We start from the raw sequence: 20,671 nt of genomic DNA on the forward strand, positions 1-20,671 counted from the left end.
TAAAACTACTACATTCTATTTTCTTACATCCCTATCACTAAAAACAGCTGATTTTTCCTTTTTTAAAAAAAAATTACTGGCTAGCAATAAAATTCTGAAAATACAGATTCATGATGGAAACTGACTCAAACTAAACCACAGCAAGGCTATTATAAAAATATGGTGTTTAGGTGCAAGCTATTTAATTTGGCTCACAATTTAGACTAAGCATATTTTTAAAAAATATATTTTTATAGATTTCATAGATGAAGGGAGAGAGAGACAGAAACATCAATGATGAAAGATTGAGCTGGCAACTGGGGATTGAGCTGGCAACCCAGGCATATACCCTTGACCAGAATCGAACCTGGGACCCTTCAGTCTGTAGGCCAACTCTCTATCCACTGAGCCAAACCAGGTAGGGCTAAGAGTATTTTTTAAATTAAATATATTACAATTTTACTCACTTCAAAGCTTCCTCAAATTTATAGATTTTCTTTTGAGTATCTTCTTTTTCTTTATCAAGCTCACTCTGCAAGTCGTGAACCTGCCATGACAAGACGTGGCACATGTATCAGAAGACAAGGAAAGTTTGCTCAAATAAGAAGTACAAACAATGACACAGCAATCTTAAGTCCATTTTCATATAAAGTTAGATTTAGCTATTTCAAAATAGAAATTGGACTAACCATAATCATTTAGCATATAATTATTTTAATACTCTATTTCCAACACCACTTTTCTGATCAAAGTTAATAACTGTTTGAGTCTCCCTGCATGTGGATTTCCTGTGAAATAGACTGACATGTAAAACACTCCAAAAGGGAGGAATAACTTGAATTTTTTAAACAGTTACATATTAGCCAAAGGAAAGGAATCTCATACGATTCAGGAGAACGCAAGTAAGAATGTGTCTGTACTCCCAAACTCATATAGGTGGTGATGAAACAGTCTTCACAGGTGGTGATGAAACAGTCTTTGCTGCTGGGAATGATTCCTATAACTATTCACTGAGTTTGGGAGGAAGTCCCCACCATGAGTATCTGTTTCCTAGATGTGGCATCCTTTCAGTAGGTGGGTTGGCAGCATGAGTAATAATAACAAATGAAAATTTTGCTTCACAGAAAATTCTTCATATGCAGATGCAGACGTAAACGTATCTAAAAATAGGAGAAGGCAACTCTGGTACAGCTGGAGGGAGCAGGAGGAGTAAATAGCAGCCATGGCTCCACATACATAGCCATTGAGGGTGCAGAGCAGCTGGTAGGAAAGAAAACTCGTCACTTAGAGGGGTGCAGATGCCAGTCAGCTACACACCTGCCACCAGCCCAGGTGAGGCTGAACGTGCAACTGCTGGGTAAGGGGATAGGAGAGGGATGACAAACCAACAAAACACACACACACACACACACACACACACACACACACACACACACACACACACACACACACCTTCCCAAACTCTGAATCAGTGCTAGCCAAAAGTCCCTGTAGTTGGCTATTTATAATAGTTTGGATGGAGATCTAGTTAACTCAAAAATCCTATATTCTTTGACCCATTTTGGCTTTTCTCCTACTCATTCTTGAAGTGTATCATCTGTTAAGATTTGGTGCTTGACAACTGCAGGGGGCATAACCTTGCTTCTATTATGTCTCCCAGTGTGGTCTCCTCCTCAGAGCTGTGGTTAAAATCCACTTCCCAGGAAATCCCCAGGAGGGTTTGGGGGTTTCTACTGAGGAGGAGTTTTTCTTCACACCCACAGCCTACTTCTCCCTGTCCTCTGAACAATACATTACTACACGGGGAACTAACAAGCAGCCGCTATCAGAGTCTCTGATGAGTCACTGGTACTTTACACGCTGGGACTGTGCCTCCAATGTGCTGGGCTAGGAGGGGCTTCCCCTGTATTGGCTGCTCAATTGTTTTCTGGGACTCAGAACCCTGTATGAAAGTATAATTGAGACTTACTCCTTTAAGTGAAAGCTTCAAAAATTAATCATTTTTGAGAAAATTCAATCTAAAATTATAAGGTGATTATGAGTACAAGCTCTGAGTCAGACTGCATGGGTTTGTCCCCACACCTTCACAAGTTACTCAGCACACTGTGCCTCAGCTGCCTGATCTGAGGAATGGGGACAACAGGGAGTATATTGACATTGTGAAGAGTTCATGTTACTCCATGTAAAGCTTTTAGAACAACATAGAGAACATAATAAATGCTCAAAAACTATATAAAATTATCACCTTCTTAGATTAAATACTCTATACACAAACATTTTCTTGAAAACTCAAGGTCATTATGATTACCCAAAATCACAGTATGCCCCCATTCAGTGATTCCCTTAGATGGACTGTCTGTCCTTTCAGAAAATGGCCCCTGAATTGCTAAGAATTCTGAGTTCTTGCAAGTGCTTTTTATCCTTCACAATTCATTCTTAATCTCTGTCAGTGTACAGCGGCCACTTCCTGATGTGTGGTCAGTGCCCTAACGCAAGCACCTCGATCTAATCTATGCTTCTATTAGAACCGCTTCTATGGCAGGAATGGACCTATCTGAACGGAAGAAGGAGAGCCTTCCCTCTGAGTCATACATCCATGTGTCAAAGCACAGCCTTCTGAGCTGGGGTTCCCTAAGCCAGAAGCTGTTTCTCATTTATTTTATATCCCCAGCACTCAGCACAACCAACACCTGGCTCTCACTAGAATAGCCAACAAATGCTGTTCTGGGTTTGTTTGTTTGTTTGTTTGTTCTTAAATGAATATATTCGCATCGTATACTTAAGGGCCATTTTGGGTTAAATTTCTAGCTTCTACCCAGGTCTCAGATAGTTGTGGGTAACACAGATAATGCTGTCCTTTTTAAAAAAATATATATTTATTGATTTTTTTTACAGAGGAAGAGAGAGGGATAGAGAGTCAGAAACATCGATGAAAGAGAAATATCGATCAGCCACCTCCTGCACACCTCCTACTGGGAATGTGCCCGAAACTAAGGTACATGCCCTTGATCGGAATCGAACCTGGGACCTTTCAGTCTGCAGGCCAACGCTCTATCCACTGAGCCAAACTGGTTAGGGCAAGTAATTTAAGTTTTAAATAATTTCAGAGTTAAGCAGCCATAAACACACTTACCAAATGTATATTTTACTCCCTTCCACCCTAAGAATTTAAGGCAGCAGGAAGTGAGTACCTGTGTATATGAGAAAGGGATTCTGCTGCATATAAGGAAACAGACGAACTGTGGCAGACGTCACAGCACGGCAACGGGCACGAAGCGGCGGCTGCCCCCACACATCGACTAGCGGGGTCCCTCCACTGCTCCTTTTCATTGCTCCAACCTCTACTCCCCAACATGAAAAATAGGTTCTGGGCTGCAGGGCTTCTAGAAATCATTTGACTGCACAAATTCATTTCTAAACACTTCACTCAAGGCACGTGTCCTTGTAAAGAAAATCAGGCCAGTAATAGTTAGAATATACCACACAATTTATTATGTGTAAAGCTGTGGGAATCTTAAATTATTTTAATCTAATTAAAAGAAGTCTATATGCACACTAAACACTGGAATAACTATTTTTCGTGGTTTTGAACTCCATCAGACTGTATATCTCACTTGCTAGAGAGTTACATCAGAATTATTATAAGTAGATATTTCCATTCTAACACATTCTGGAAAGTCCATGCTTAACATCTGCCTCATGAACTGCTTTAGGTAAACACCACCATCTCTTTCTCTCTGGTGCCTGTTTGGAAAACAAGCAATGGGTTATTTGTCAGAGGCAGGTGTTTCCTTGCTAGTAAAATCATTTAGCCTCACCATTTCCTGACTTAACAGATTAGGACACTTCATCAAACAATGACATTTCGTTTTACTACCTATTATTTGTTTGATGTTCAAAGATCTTAAGAGCAGGGGATAGCCACCAGAGATCAATAGAGAGCCTGAGATAATGTGTGTGCTTAAATTAGGGACGGCATCGGATGCGTGTCTCTCACCTCAAAGACAAGCCAGATTCTCGTGCTGCTTTCTCATTGGCATGAGGAAATAGTGTCATTCAGATGGCATTTCCTCCTCCTGCACAGATACTCAGAGCAGAGTTTTATACCCAAAGTTATTGGCTGTGCACACCTGTCCCACCTGTAACACTGTCTAGCAAACAAAAGCCCTACACATCCCACTTCACTCTCCAGTTACACAGTCCAGGGCTACAGAAGATTTATGTCAGCTCTTTTAGCATCAGAAGGGATATTCCCTGAGGGGGGTGCAAGACATCAAATCTTCAAGGGCTGAGATCACAGCAGGTTTAATAAAGACAGAATAACAGATGTCAATTTAAAAGGGGGAGAACACGGAATTAATTGTAAAACAGAGGGACATGCTGAGCAACATTTTCTCTTCTAATATAAATAATGTGGGAACATATGCAAGATGCACAAATAAGCTTATTTTTCTTCTAGAGGCTGCCATTGTTCTAAACATGTCTTATTTACACTAAAAACAATTAATGCACTTTAATTAGTCCCGTTATTAAAAAGCTAGGCCAGTTGATACCATGTGGAAAGGGGGAGCTGTAGCTAGGATGCCTGATGGCAAGGGTTCGGCCTGCTGCCTGCAGTGAATGAGAACAGGAACGGTGGGAAGGTTACTGCAAAGAATGAACTGGGCTCTCTCATGCTGTTTCTTGTTTGTGTCCATCAGGCAGAGGGGCTGATCCTAACTTTAGTTCACCTCGCGGGTGGGATAGACACCGAGCAAAGGTGGCGGTAGGAGGAAGACTCTGGCTCTATCTCTCTATCTAACTGCCCTCAGTAGGACTTACAGGAGTTTGGGATAGAAACACATTCTTTTAAAATGAGTCCATGTGTGCCTTTCTCCTGGCGCCCAGCCCGCGCTCTGTCTCACAGGTACACAGATACCATCTCTCAGGAAGAGCCAGGGTGGGAGGCTGGGAGTGAGGGGCCGGGAAGGTGTTCCTTAAAGGATGGGAAGCCAGCTATCTGGCCAGAGAATGAACAATGGACTAAAAAGCACACCCAGAGGATGTAGCTCCTTCTACATGGGGAGCGAGTCTTCTCAGAATGCAAGCCTTCTTTTGGTAAGTAAAATATGTATGGAGCTGCATGGCTCAACAGCAGAAATGGAAAAATTCTACATTTTACTAAAAGCAATACTTCCCTCTCCTGTTCAGATGCCATTTTGTAGACATAAAGCACATTTAAGATCTTGCATTGAGTTGTATTCAAACTGCAAGAAAAAAAACTTCAGCAATAAGAAAATTTATTATAATTTTAAAGAGCACATATTCAGACCAATACATGTCCGTGGAAATATACACTTTTCCAAATGACAGAAACAGTCTTCTTCCTAGACAGTAAGCTCCTGGAAAAGAGCTTCTATGCCTAATTCATCCTCTACCCTCTCACCAGTCCCTAGTATGATATTCACCAATGAAAGCATTGAATGACTATCTGCTGAGTGACTATATGGGTACATAAGATGTGATATTACAGTTTTTAAAGAATTTTGTACTATAAAATCTGTTTAATTTTTCATTTGTATGTATTTTTAATTAGTTGAAGGGTTGACCTTTTTTTGCATTTTCTATTATGTGTGTATTTTACAAATGGCTTAATTTGATATATGTTAGAACAGTAAATCATTACAAAAGCAGCAACAAAATCTTTGCTATTTCAACTACTCTTTTACTTTCTATGTTATATAGCAAACAAGAAATTCAAAACTGAAGTTAGCCTAGCTCAGTGGTTGGCAAACTGCGGCTCGCGAGCCACATGCGGCTCTTTGGCCCCTTGAATATGGCTCTTCCACAAAATACTGACTTCTGTGCATGGGCCATGAAGTTTCAACCGCACTGTACATGTGCACCCTCACATGGTATTTTGTGGAAGAGCCACACTCAAGGGGCCAAAGAGCCACATGTGGCTCGCGAGCCACAGTTTGCCAACCACTGGCCTAGCTGGTGTGGCTCAGTGGTTGAGTGTCAGTCCATGAACCAAGAAGTCACAGTTCAATTCCTGGTCAGAGTACATGCCTGGGTTGTGGGTTCAATCCCCGGGAAGGGGTATGCAGGACGCAGTTGTTCAATGTTTCTCTCTCGTGGATGTTTCTATCTCTCTATCCCTCTCCCTTCCTCTAAAATCAATAAAAATATATATATTTAAAAAACCAAAGTTAAGTCACAAACTTAATTCTGCACTTTATTGCTGAAGATGTTAATAGTATGTCAAGGAACCCCAGTTATTACTGATGACAGGGATACCAGCTTATTTCAGGAGAAATATTCACTATTCTAATTGACAAGAAACAATCACTAATCAACTTTTTAGTAGACAAAAAAGTAGACAACTTTTTCACTGTTTTATATTCTTTGGTTAAATATTTAGAGTTCTTAGTATATGTACAATACAATAAAATACAAATGACTCCCATAAACTGTATCACATTTTTTAAATGATAGAAAATATAATTTTACTCTTTGCTCATTAAATATACAAGTGGTATTTTAAAGTTGATATAACTAATAATAGAATTGAAGCTGTTTACAAACATAAAAAACAAAAAAGCAAAATGTGATTACTGGCTGGCTGAAATAAACTTAGAATAAATTATTCTTTAAGAGCTATAATGCATGTCTTTATAAAAATCAACCTTCATTCTTAATTGCTTCATTTTCTATTTCAAATGTAGCTTCCCACAAAACACATTACCTTTTTTTCATAGGTGCGTTTTAAATTACTTTTCTCTATTTGAAACTCATTTTCTTGATCCTGTGAATGATAAATATTTTTATTATACTTAAAATTGCTACTAGAATGAATAAAATTGGTAATCTAATGAAATAAATAAATCTACTTGATGACAACCTGAGTTTCACATATTAGTAAGAGCATCCTACCAGTCTAATTTTCTAAACAGAAATATGATTAGGTTTATGTTAGAGGTCATAAAACCTTAGTTATCTAAAGATATTACTACTCTTAAAAGTACATACTTTACAGTAGAAGAGACGCTTTCTGGCCCTTAGGATTAGGAGATTACCTATAATGACCAACTGAATTAATACAGAAATAATAAATTTGAAGTTATACTATATACTAGTTCCTGGCATTTTTTGACCATGAGGGGGAAAGGAAAAATCTAATAGGAGAGGGGGAGAGGGAAAGAGAGAGGGGGAGAGGGCAAGACCGGGAGAGGGGAAGAGAGGGAGAGGGGGAGAGGGAGAGAAAGCATGAGAATTGGCAGATAACTCAAAGGGAGAAAATTATTCTTTGTACCTAGAGGGTATTATGCTAAGTGAAATAAGGCAGAGAAAGACAAATACCATATGATTTCACTTACATGCAAAATCTAAAAAAACAAAATGAATAAATAAAAGAAAACAGAAAGACTCGTAGATACAGGAAACAAATTAGTGGTTACCAAAGGGAACGGGGATGGGGAATGGACAAAACAGAGGAAAATAAGGGAAATTAAGAGGCACTACAAACTTCCAATTATAAAATAAATAAGTCATGGAGATGTAATGTACAGCATAGGAATATAGTCAATAATCTTTATTTATAAAAGCCTAAGCAACCGTTTGACCGTTCGGCCATTTGACCAGTAGCTATGATGCACACTGACTACCAGGGAACAGACGCTCAACACACAGGCATGGAAACATGGAACAGACTGATGAATCTTAGAGGGAAAGGGGGAGGGGAAAGGGCAGGAAGAGATTAACCAAAGATCTTATATGCATACTAGGGGACGGTGCACAGATTCGTGCACCGGTGGGGGGTCTCTCGGCCTGGTCTGCAGGGATTGGGCCGAAACCAGCAGTCTGACATCCCCCGAGGGGTCCCGGATTGTAAGAGGGTGCAGGTTAGGACGAGGGACCCCACTGGTGCATGAATTCATGCACCGGGCCTCTAGTAGTGTATAACTTTGCATGGGGACAGATGGTAAGTAGACTTATGGTAGGAATCATTTCCTAATGTATCTAAATATCAAATCACTATGATGTATACCTGGAACTAATAAGATACTGTATGTCAATTATATGTAAATACATAAATATATAAAAATAAAAGAATATATTTAAATAAAATTTATTTTTAAATTTAATTTCAAAAGAAAGATTATTCAAATGAAAATTATTGTTCTTTATTTCCTATATCCCATTAGCATCTACTTTTGTTAAGATAAATAAGATGAAAAAAATGATACAATGTGCAATAAAAGACTCAGAAATAGCTACTTACATTTTTAAGGAGTTTTTTAAAACTCTTATTTGTACATATAAATCAAGAAAAAGGAAAGTGAGGATGGAGGGTGTCAATGGGCAGGGGGTAAAAGGAGTACATCTATAATACTTTCAACAATAAAGTTGAAAGTGAGTTTCAGCCATTCTGTGAACAAATACAAGACCCACCTGTAGTTGTTGCTTTCTTTGAAGTTCTGATTCCTGTAACTGCAGTTTTAATTGACAGATGTTCTGTTCTAATTCTTTAATTGTACCAGAGGCCTAGAAAGATTTTAAGAATAAAAATAAAAAATTTGTACCATTTCACAATTTCTGGTTGAATAAATTTACCTTTTCCACCTTGAAGGTTCACTCAAAATTAAAATGATCTGTAAATCTGAATTTAAAATGTTTTTTAAAAATTAAAAAAATTCATCTTTTAAAGTAAAAATATATATTAAATTGTTTAGTGTTTGAAGTTATATAAATATAATAGTAATGAAGAAATAGCTGGTTTTACAGAAAAATAGTTTTACAGAAAACTTTTCAAATTGTAAAACCAAATCCACTGGAACATTCAATTCATGAAATACCACATAACTGACTACCTGAGAATTGTAGCTTTGGGATTCTCTTTGCAGAAAGTGTCCATTCTCAGACACAACATGTGTGTGCGCCAGTGGGGTGTCTGTGGGCTCACACATGTGCATAGGATGTTAAGAAAACTAAAGCATAGCCAAGATGTCAAAATAATAATAATGCATATATTCAGCCTAAAAATGTATTATTACCACAACTGAGCATTTCTTTTCAGATTTTTATGTTTCCTTTTATAAAAATGTTGGTACAAGGGTTAACTTATTATGGCAGAATACAGTTTATTAAATATTATGTCATCCTATCTAATAAAAGAGAAACATGGTAATTGGCGTATGACCGCTACCCTTCCCATTGTCTAATCAGCGAGATATGAAAATTAACTGCCAGCCAAGATGGCGGCCGGCAGCCAGGCAGCTTGAAACTAACATGAGGCTTGCTTGCTTCAGTGACGGAGGACTCCAACATTCCCCGCCTGCCGCTGCAGGCCTCTGAGCTGGCAGTTTGAAACATAGTTACAAAAATAGAAGCTAAACAAAACTCCAGAAACTAGCTTTCAGCTAGCCAGGATCTCAGACCTGGAGTTGATACAGAGTTTCGATTGTAGAACCTAAACAAACCAGATACCTGCTTTCAGGAGCGGAGGCCTAAGAGCTGGAGCCTCAGAGCTAAAGCTGGCTCAGAATAAAAAAAAAAAAAGAAAAAGAAAAAAAAGGAGCAGTTGGGAGCTTCAGTCCCAGCCTGTAAACAGCCCTCAGCCCCTCACCCAGACTGGCCAGTTACCCCAGTGGGGACCCCCACCCTGAAGGATGTGTAACCAGCTGCAAACAGCCATCATCCCCTCATCCAGGCTGGCCAGGCACCCCAGTGGGGACCCCCACCCTGATCCGGGACACCCTTCAGGGCAAACCAGCCAGCCACAACCCATGCACCAGGCCTCTATTCTATATAGTAAAAGGGTAATATGCCTCCCAGCACCAGGATCAGCGGAGCTGCGAGGTCTCCCGGCACCGAGATCAGCATGACAGGGGGCAGTGCCCAAACCCCCTGATCGCCCTGCAGCTCTGTGTGTGACAGGGGGCGGGGCTACAACCTCCCTATAGGCCCTGCTCTGTTCCTGACAGGGGAAGGCGCCCCAAGCCCCTGATCGGCCCTGCTCTGTGCCTGATAGGGGGGAGCTCCCCAACCTCCTGATCGCCCTGCGGCTCTGTGTGTGACAGGGTGCGGAGCCCCAACCCCCCCCCCCCACGGGCCCTGCTCTGTGTGTGACAGGGTAGAGCGATAACCTCCCCATCGGCCCTGCCCTGAGTGTGAGAGTGGCGGCGCCCCAACCCCCTGATCGGCCCTGCTCTGTGGGTGATAGAGGGCGGCGCCCCAACCCCCTGATCCGCCCTGCTTTGTACGTGACAGGGGGGAGCTCCCCAACCCCCTGATGGGCCCTGGTCTGTGCGTGACAGGGGGCAGCGCCCCAACCCCCTGATCCGCCCTGCTCTGTGCGTGACAGGGGGTGGCGCCGCAACCTCCCCATCAACCCTGCCTTGAGTGTGACAGGGGGCGGTGCCCCAACCCCCCAATCGGCCCTGCTCTGTGGGTGATAGAGGGCAGCGCCCCAACCCTCTGATCCGCCCTGCTCTGTGCGTGACAGGGGGAAGCTCCCCAAACCCCTGATTGGCCCTGCTCTGTGCGTGACAGGGGGTGGCGCCGCAATCTCCCCATCGACCCTGCCTTGAGTGTGACGGGGCGGTGCCCCAACCCCCCAATCGGCCCTACCCTGAGCATGACTGAGGGTGGCATCGCAACCTCCCAATCCGCCCTGCTCTGTGCATGACAGGGGGCGGCGCCCCAACTCCCCAATCGGCCCTGCTCTGAGCCTGACCAGGGGCTGCACCTAGGGATTGGGCCTGCCCTCTGCCACCCGGGAGCAGGCCTAAGCCAGCAGGTCGTTATCTCCAGAGGGGTCCCAGACTGCAAGAGGGCACAGGCCGGGCTGAGGGACCCCCCTACCCCCCGAGTGCACAAATTTTTGTGCACCGGGCCTCTAGTGTTATATATTAGACATTTAGTATTTTAAATGCCAATAAATATTACTTCAGTAATTTCAAGAATAAAGCAAAGGAGAGATTAATTTCCAATGCTAAATAGCTTCTACATGGCAACTTATGACTACAGGCTGAGTAAAGCTACTTTGTATGATATATACATGTAAAGTAAATTACTTTGTATGTATATATACCAACATATATATAATACCTTAGAAACTGAAAGTGTGTGTTCCTTTTTCAGAAGGTTTATATCAGCATCATACTTGTTTTGTAATAGCTTCACACTTTGCTCATAATCGTTCATAAGATGATCTTTCTCTTTATGCAGTGAATTGCGCCTAAAAATAAGAGAATAAAATATATTCCCAATACATTTGAAATCAATTCCTAGAATGGAATTTTTAGTCAACCAAATCCAAATGCATTATCTTTCAGTATGTCAAATAATTATCTACATTTTTATAAACTTTTTAAAAAGCATTATGCTTCTTATGTTAAGTGGGGCTTTAAAAAATAAACAGATGGCAGTGTTTAGGTTAGAAACCTCCCAAAGTTACTGTACAAGGTGATTAATTTTGGCATATACTTTACAGAGTTGATATCAGTACTTTACAGCCACACCTGAGAGATATCTGACTTCAGACAATACCTTGCCTTTACTTCTTGCAACTCACTACATGTTATCTGGTAACATCTCTCAAGTTCCAATTTTTCTTGAATTAATTTCTGCTTCTGTAAGTTACTGTTTTCTGCTTCTCCAGTCAGCTGCTGGACACGGGACTCCAGTTCTTTCACCATCTGGTTCTAAAAGAATAGGTCATTGTTAAAAAGGCCTCTGACTTTGTAACACTTCAGTATCATTGAGTAACCTGAAGAAAATACATACCCTATTAGAGATAATACAGAAAACAAATGAATCATTACCATATCATAAAAAATTAAACCAACCTCTAAGTTAACCAAGTCTTTAAAAAATGCATTCTACCATAAAAGATCATGATGTTTATATGCTTTTAGCCATTCATTCATTCATTAATTCAACAAATTTTATTGAAGTCTCTATCCTCAGGAAGGTTCCATCTTCTTCATGCAACTTAAGAAGTTTATATTGTTAGCTGAGCAGTTAGCAGAGTTTTTGCTCATTTGAAGTTTTAGAAACTTTTTTAAATTATAAAAGCAATCCTATCTAATAAAAGAGAAACATGGTAATTGGCGTACGACCGCTATCCTTCCCATTGGCTAATCAGCAAGATATGCAAAATAACTGCCAACCAAGATGGCGGCCGGCAGCCATGCAGCTTGAAACTAACATGAGGCTTGCTTGCTTCAGTGACAGAGGAAACCAACGTTCCCCGCCTGCCTTGCCGGCCTCTGAGCCTGCAGTTTCAAACATTGTAACAAATATAGAAGCTAAACAAAACCCCAGAAACCTGCTTTCAGCCCGCCGGGATCTCAGAGCTGGAGTTGATACAGAGTTTCGATTATAGAACCCAAACAAACCAGATACCTGCTTTCAGCAGCAGAGGCCTCAGAGCTGGAGCCAGAGCTAAAGATGGCCCAGAATAAAAAAAAAAAAAAGAATAAAAGGAGCAGTTGGGACCTTCGGTCACCCACCAGCCTGAAAACAGCCCTCAGCCCCTCACCCAGACTGGCCAGTTACCCCAGTGGGGACCCCCACCCTGAAGGGTGTGTGACCAGCTGCAAACAGTCATCATCCCCTCACCCAGGCTGGCCAGGCACCCCAGCGGGCACCCCCACCCTGATCCAGGGCACCCTTCAGGGCAAACCAGCCAGCCCCCACCTGTGCACCAGGCCTCTATCCTATATAGTAAAAGGGTAATATGCCTCCCAGCACCAGGATCAGCAGAGCCGCAAGGCCTCCCAGCACCGGGATCAGCGGAGCTGAGAGGCCTCCCGGCACCGGGATCAGTGTGACAGGGGGCAGCGCCCAAACCCCCTGATCGCCCTGCGGCTCTGTATGTGACAGGGGGCGGGGCCACAACCTCCCTATCCGCCCTGCTCTGTTCGTGACAGGGGAAGGTGCCCCAACCCCCTGATCAGCCTACTCTGTGCCTGATAGGGGGGAGCTCCCCAACCCCCTGATCTCCCTGCGGCTCTGTGTGTGACAGGGTGCGGCGCCCCAACCCCCTGATTGGCCCTGCTCTGTGTGTGACAGGGTGTGGCGCCCCAACACACACCCCCCCCCCCACGGGCCCTGCTCTGTGTGTGAAGGGGTAGAGCCATAAGCTCCCCATCGGCCCTGCCCTGAGTGTGACAGTGGCGGCGCCCCAACCCCCTGATCCGCCCTGCTGTGCATGACATGGGGGAGCTCCCCAACCCCCTGATGGGCCCTGCTCTGTGCGTGACAGGGTACGGAGCCCCAACCCCCCTGATGGGCCCTGCTTTGTGCGTGACAGGGGGCAGCGCCCCAACCCCGATTGGCCCTGCTCTGTGCGTGACAGGGTACGGAGCCCCAAACCCTCTGATGGGCCCTGCTCTGTGCGTGACAGGGGGCAGCACCCCAACCCCCTGATTGGCCCTGCTTTGTGCGTGACGGGGGTGGTGCCCCAACCTCCCCATCGACCCTGTCTTGAGTGTGACAGGGGGTGGTGCCCCAACCCCTCAATCGGCCCTACCCTGAGCGTGACTGAGGGTGGCATCGCAACCTCCCGATCCGCCCTGCTCTGTGCATGAAGGGGGCGGCGCCCCAACTCCCCAATCGGCCCTGCTTTGAGCCCGACCAGGGGCTGCACCTAGGGATTAGGCCTGCCCTCTGCCACCCGGGAGCAGGCCTAAGCCAGCAGGTCGTTATCTCCCAAGGGGTCCCAGACTGCAAGAGGACACAGGCCGGGCTGAGGGGCCCCCCCCTCCCCCCCGAGTGCACATATTTTTGTGTACCAGGCCTCTAGTGTAATAATACTTTTAAAAGGTAATTCATAGCCCAAGTATTTTAATACAGGAGTTATATGATACATGTATCCTATCTAATAAAGAGGGAATATGCTAATTGACCCTCATGCCATCACAAATACGGTGGCACCCACAGCCAATAAGGAGGGACTACGCTAATTGCTGCCCCACCCTCAATGATGGCAGCGCCCACAGCCAATAAGGAGGGACTACGCTAATTGACTGCCCCACTCTCAAAGATGGCAGCGCCCACAGCCAATAAAGAGGGAATATGCTAGTTGACTGCCCCACCCTCAAAGATGGCAGCGCCCACAGCCAATAAGGAGGGAATATGCTAGTTGACTGCCCCACCCTCAAAGATGGTGGTGCCCACAGCCATTAAAGAGGGAATATGCTAATTGACTGTCCCACCCTCAAAGATGGTGGCATCCACAGCCAATAAGGAAGGAATAAGCTAATTGACTGTCCCACCCTCAAAGATGGCACTGCCCACAGCCAATAAGGAGGGAATATGCTAATTGACTGCCACACCCTCAAAGATGAAAGCGCCCACAGCCACAAGATGGTGGTGCCCAGTCCTCGCAGCCCCGCTGGGGCGGCAGGCGTGCCGCAAGACTGGACTCGCCCCCAGGGCAGTCCCAGCTGCTCCATGCGCCTGCCTCTGGAGTCCCCCAGTCCCCTGAGCCCCCCAGGGCCGCCCGAGGCACAGGTAACCAGGGCCAACTGAGGCTTGCATTGCAGAGGTGTGGTGGGGCGTTGCCTTCCCCTAATTGCCTGGTCTCCTCCCGCCCCTGAGGGCTCCCAGATTGTGAGAGGGGGCAGGCCGGGCTGAGGGACCCCCCCTCCAGTGCATGAGTTTTCATGCACCAGGCCTCTAGTTATCATATAAGTGTATAGGAATATTTTTAGACAGTTGCAATGTTAGTAAGCATAATTTTCTTTTATTTTTACTTACTATTTTATCAAAAGCACTTCATTTTTCCAGTCTTCAAAGTTATCACATAATTAAAACCATTTCCCTATTATTTGATATTTGTTATTTTGAATTTTTCAACTTTATAGAACTAGATAGAGGTGTTTATGACTATGTATTCCATGTAAAATTAGGATAAGCAAGCATCAGCTAAAAGAACTGATTTTTTTATTGAAGTATACTTGATACACTATTCTATTTATTTCAGGAATACATCATAGTGATTTAATATTTATATACATTACAAAATATCAACCATTTTCATTTAACAATTGCATTTCCAATAAGTGTGAATAATTAGAAAAGGTTAGAATGATGTTCCAATCAGTATATTTTCATACTCTTTCTAAGATAAACATTTAAGTAAAGTTTAAGCATTACATAATATTGCAATCCCAACTTCTTAATGACCTTTCTTCATTACGATATGAATTAGATACATAATTTAAATTTTGGTGCAATAGCTTCCAAATCTGAGAAATGGACATAATTATATCTAACTTAAAAACATGATATATAAATTTATTTTTAAAATACATACAATTTCTAGCTCAGAGCCCGACACATATCTGATGCTCAGATTTCTTCTCTGTATATCCCATTCATTCGGCCTCTTTCCTAATGAGCCCTCTGCTTGAGGGGCTCCTTTCAAAAGATGGTGTCAATTTCCAAACATACATTCTAACTCTCCATGTTTCCTAAATATATCGTCTTATACAAAATAAAATCGGTACAAAGTAAATTTTTAAAATTAAAACATACTGTCAAGGGAAAGCCTATAGACATATATGAAATACTTTAAGGACAACAATATTTGGTCAAAATAACCTTTTTAAAATTGAATACAAAGAACAAAGAGATATAAAAATAGTGGATGCCTCAAAATGGGGTAAAAAGTTATTCAGAAAATAAGATGCTGACATAGATACATATTTCAGGCTGTGACAGACAGTGTAGAAGAGGAGTTCAGGGTAAGTAACAATAGCATCAGAGAAGTGGAGCAACTGTACAGTCAGTGACGAACATTACCTCGGGCACAGAGTCTCTGTTCCCACATTGTGAACTCAAAGGTAGCACTCGGAAGACTAGGTTGGAGTTCTTGAGTGGACATGGCTTGTAAGCAGAAGTGATAATGGGCATTAGATTAGTAATTCAAGTTCTTGGTTATGGGAAAATGGGACAAATATCATTTGTGAGATCTGGAATAAGAAGAGACAGGGAGAGCTACTGGCAGGTTACCGGAAGAGTCCCGGAATGCGGCAACAATGGCCTGGACGCAAGTGGTAGCTGTGGAAACAGAAGGGAAAGAGAGCACATCCAAGAAATGTTCAGAGAAACAAATAATGTGATTAAGTAAAATACTAAATGAATGAAATGAGAAGTGGCAAAAATCATAGATTTTCCAGGTTCAAAACCTAATATGCCAAGAGAATTGGCACATTGAGAATTAAGAGAAAGTTTAGAAAAGGGTATTATTTTTATAGGAAATATAGACATGATTTTCAAGAAGTAACAGGAAATTGTAAAATATCTGACAGGCCTTCAGTTATACAACCAATAGACAGATTAAGAAATGTAGGAGTTTTACATACAAACTTTGTTCGAAATCTTGTAAGAGTGAAAAATGAGAAAGGGTTACTATTTGGCAACTATTGAGAATCCAAAGTTCAACTTCTATGACAAAAGTAACAATACATTTTATCTTATTTCATAAACTTCTTAAAATATGACATACATACAAAAAGATGCACAAATTTTCACTATGTATTTTTGTAATTTTTTTACAAATTGAAAACAGCCACGAGTCACTACAAGACGTAAACATCACCAGTCGTGCCCTGGACGGTTTGGCTCAGTGGACAGAGTGTCAGCCTGTGGACTCAAGGGTCCAGGGTTTGATTCCGGTCAGGGGCATATGCCTTGGCTGCGGACACATCCCCAGTGGAGAGTGTGCAGGAGGCAGCTGATCAATGTTTCTCTCTCATTGATGTTTCTAACTCTCTATCTCTCTCCCTTTCTCTCTGTAAAAAATCAATAAAATTTTTTTTTTTTTTTTAAATCACCAGTCGCTCTGAAGCCTGATTGGGCATTGTCTACACAAGGTAACCATTATTCTGACTTCAATCACAAAAAAGTAACTTTGCCTCTTGTTGAAATTTCTGTAAATGAAATCAGAGTATGGACACTTTTGGGTCAGCCTTCATCATGCTCATTTTATGTCTGTGAGATTCATCCACGTCATGGCAAATAGCAGTAATTTAAACTTTTTAAGGCTATATAGAGTATTCCATTGTGCAAATAACCTAAAATCACTTATCCATTTTATTGATGGGTTGTTTTCAGTGTTTGGTTGTTAAAAATAATGTTTCTATGGACACTTTCATACATGTTTTATGGTATATACATGCACTTATTTATTTTGGTTGTACTTCCTGTAGTGAAATTGCTGAGTCATGATTAATTTGAAAACTATGTTCATGCAAAAGCTTGCATTTAAATGCAGCTTTATCCATAATTTAAAAAAACTGGACACAACCAAGATGTACCTCTTCAATAGGTAAATGGATAAACAAACTATGGTATATCATATAATTGAACATTATTCAGCAATAAAAAAAATGAGCTATCAAGCCACAAAAGACATCAAGAAATCATAAATGTATAATTGCTTAATGAAAGAAGCCAGTCCAAGAAGGCTACATACTGTATGATTCCAATCATATGACATTTTGGAAAATATGAAACTATATAGTCAGTACAAAAGATCAGTGGTTGCCAGGGATTCTAGAGAGAGGGGCAAGGGCTAAACAGGGTGAAACACTGGTAACTTTTAGAACATTAAAAATATTATATATGATACTATAATCATGGATGTATGACAAGATGTATTTGTCAAAACCCATAGAATTTTAAAGTATAAGAAGAATATTATTTTGTGCAAATAAAAAAAACAAACACATTTGGAGTTTGGGGGATCCAAGGAAAAAATGCAAACCGTGATAAGAGAATCCAGTTATAATAAAAATATATGGGGGGAAAAAACCTCATTGAAGGAATGGGGGGAAAGGTGATGACCTAAGCAGTTTGAAATGAGTGGAGTCTCTAAGAACAAAGCAAAAGGAAGTGTCCATAACACTGTACACTAGTTTAGTGGTCACCAACCGGTGGTCTGGGGACCACTGGTGGCCTGTGAGGTCCAAAAGTTTGGGGACCACTACTCTAGTTGACAAAGTTGGTTCCCATAGGAGTATGAGTAATTAACAACTCTGACACTAGCATACACAAGTACTGGAACTGAACAATTAAGTAAATGGATGAAAGGCAGTGGAAGCCAAGTTTCCACGGTTGGATTGAGAATTTACATATGCACAAAGGGAGAAGGCTGGAATAATCCATGTGGTAATGGAGGAGAGTTACAGAAATCAGTAAGAAATTATGTTTAGTTTAATGTAGATACAGATGGTTACATATAGAACTGTTTATAGATATGCATAGACACACAGGTTAGTAATTCACATATACTCCCTTGCTTTGTCTGGTTAGAGGGCATAAAAAATGTCATCCCAACAATAATAAGCATACCTACCACACAGATCTTAGTTTCTAATACCATTCTCCATATGATCCCCATCAATGGGGGTATGTCAAAGCGGTACAGGAGCCTAACGAAAGAGTTCTCAATGGCCAAAACTAGAACAATTTGAGCAGCAAAATAAAGTAGTATTGCATTATAATCCAGAGTATACAATAAAAAATATCCATGTGTTTATACTGATATAAATGAATGACTGAACAAATGGGAGAGAAGAGACAAATCTCCCATGGAGAAAAACTCCAAATAACTTACGTAGAAACGTCACACCTAAGTATGGAAAGCAGAATCCCCCACTTGTTAAGCATGGGAGGCTCACAGGAACTTCCTTCCGAAGAAGACAATATGGAAAAGTAGGGAGTAACTTTACAGTGGAAGGTCTAACCAATACTACTTCAGCCAGGTGATCAAGGATAATACAACAGTGTAAGTCATTAACAGTACATACCCTTGATATGATGAGATGAGCACTTAACCTTGTGATTTTACTGCCTCAACCCATAACCCCAGTCCAATCATGAGAAAAACATGAGACAAAATCCAACAGAGGGGCATTCTACAATCGACCTGACCAGTACTCCTCAAATTGTCAAGGTCATGAAAACAAGGGAAAGCTGAGGAACTGTGTCAACCTAAGAAGACATGAACACTAAATGTAATGTGATATCCTGCACGAGATCCAAGAAAAGAAAAAAAAAAAAACAACTAAAAAAAACAAACCTGAATAAACTATGGACTTTATCCATCTTGATGGATTTATTGTAACAAATGTACCAAAATAATGCCAGATGTTTCTACGAGGAGGAATTGGGTGTGAAGTGTATAGGAACTCTCTGCACTCCCTTCTCAATTTTTCTGTAGATCTAAAAACTACTCTACAAAATAAAGTCTACCTGTAAAATGGTCACCCTATTCAAAATGATGAACTGCCACTATTAGGGGGTTTCTTCTTTCTAAATATGAGGTTGGGAGAATAAATGCGGTGACAACTATAAATGACAAAATCTAGCTATATCAGACAGTAAATTAGTTACTCTACAGATTACTGATGTCACTACTAACAGTAATAGTTAAGAATGATTAACAAAATATTTCAGGTGCTGAAGGCCTTTTGACACTTTCTAAGGTGGGAATTTGAATGGGAAAAGAGAGCTCATCTTTATTTTCACTGCCTTACCTGGCCTTCAGCATATCCCTTCAGTATATCTAATCAGCAAACCAAGGCATCATTAGCAATATCTATGACTGAAAGGGCGAGGGCTACGCCCTCCATCTTGCCCCGAATCCTCCATTTTTGGGCAGCAGCCATGTGCTCATCAAGAAGCTTCTTCCCAGAAGTATAATCAAGGGAAGTGCGGGCCATAGATACAACCACATCCTGTGTAACAACACACCGACTTGCGCCTGGCCAATCGGCAGGGCCACAGACCTCTCTCCTCCCCTTACTATAAAACCCCTCTACCCACAGGGCTGGCTCTCCCTGCCACTTGCTGCTGCATCAGTAAGGAGGGTAGGGGAGCCAAGCCCGGGTTTGAATAAAAGACTCTTATGCTTTTGCATCGGACACAGCTGGCTCCCTGGTGTGGTCTCATGGGGAATCTTGAAATCTGGGCATAACAATGAAAAATAATCACAGATATTTGTATAGTCCATTCCAGTGTTAGGTAATTACTAAGTATTGTTTATTCTCAGCAATATTCATAGGTTCCAAGAGTTAATAGGCCCACTACTAAATTTTGATATATACTGCATTCATTTAGAAGCACCTCTAGTGCTCTATCATAACTTTTATTAACATTTTGACAACTATAACTCAATGTTTTTTTTCTTTGTAATATTATATATGTTATTAAATTTAAAAATATTATTCTGGCGCCGAAACCGGTTTGGCTCAGTGGATAGAGCGTCGGCCTGCGGACTGAAGAGTCCCAGGTTCGACTCCGGTCAAGGGCATGTACCTGAGTTGCGGGCACATCCCCAGTGGGAGATGTGCAGGAGGCAGCTGGTCGATGTTTCTCTCATCATCAATGTTTCTAGCTCTCTATCTCTCTCTCTTCCTCTCTGTAAAAAAAACCAATAAAATATATTTAAAAAATAAAAATATTATTCTGGGAAGGGCTGAATGGACTTCACAAAATTGCCAGTGGGGCCCATGATATAGAAAAAGATAAAGAACTCGACTAAACAAGCCAAAAAAAGTTCAGTGAAGCCACCAGACTTTCATGCGTCCAACCCTGAGAGAGATAGAGCCTGATGTTTTCCAGCCTTCATCTCCCCAAGTATCTAATAACTTTGCTACAATTTTCATATTTATAGTTCTAATATTGTTTTTAA

The 20,671-nt window shown here is 41.8% G+C and overlaps 1 protein-coding gene across 1 annotated transcript in view; it reads right to left on the reverse strand.

Annotated features, from left to right (window-relative positions):
- CEP112 (centrosomal protein 112) overlaps positions 1–20,671 on the reverse strand; it is a 300,119-nt gene that overhangs the window by 215,333 nt on the left and 64,115 nt on the right. The window contains exons 13-17 of the mRNA XM_036341573.1: positions 11,512–11,666; positions 11,071–11,200; positions 8,413–8,505; positions 6,707–6,766; positions 447–526 (exon numbers count right to left, since the gene is read on the reverse strand). Coding sequence (XP_036197466.1) covers positions 447–526; positions 6,707–6,766; positions 8,413–8,505; positions 11,071–11,200; positions 11,512–11,666 — 518 coding nt within the window. The remainder of the gene's footprint in view (positions 1–446; positions 527–6,706; positions 6,767–8,412; positions 8,506–11,070; positions 11,201–11,511; positions 11,667–20,671) is intronic.

Source organism: Myotis myotis, unplaced genomic scaffold, assembly GCF_014108235.1.
Source record: "Myotis myotis isolate mMyoMyo1 unplaced genomic scaffold, mMyoMyo1.p scaffold_m19_p_17, whole genome shotgun sequence".
Lineage (NCBI taxonomy): Eukaryota > Metazoa > Chordata > Mammalia > Chiroptera > Vespertilionidae > Myotis > Myotis myotis.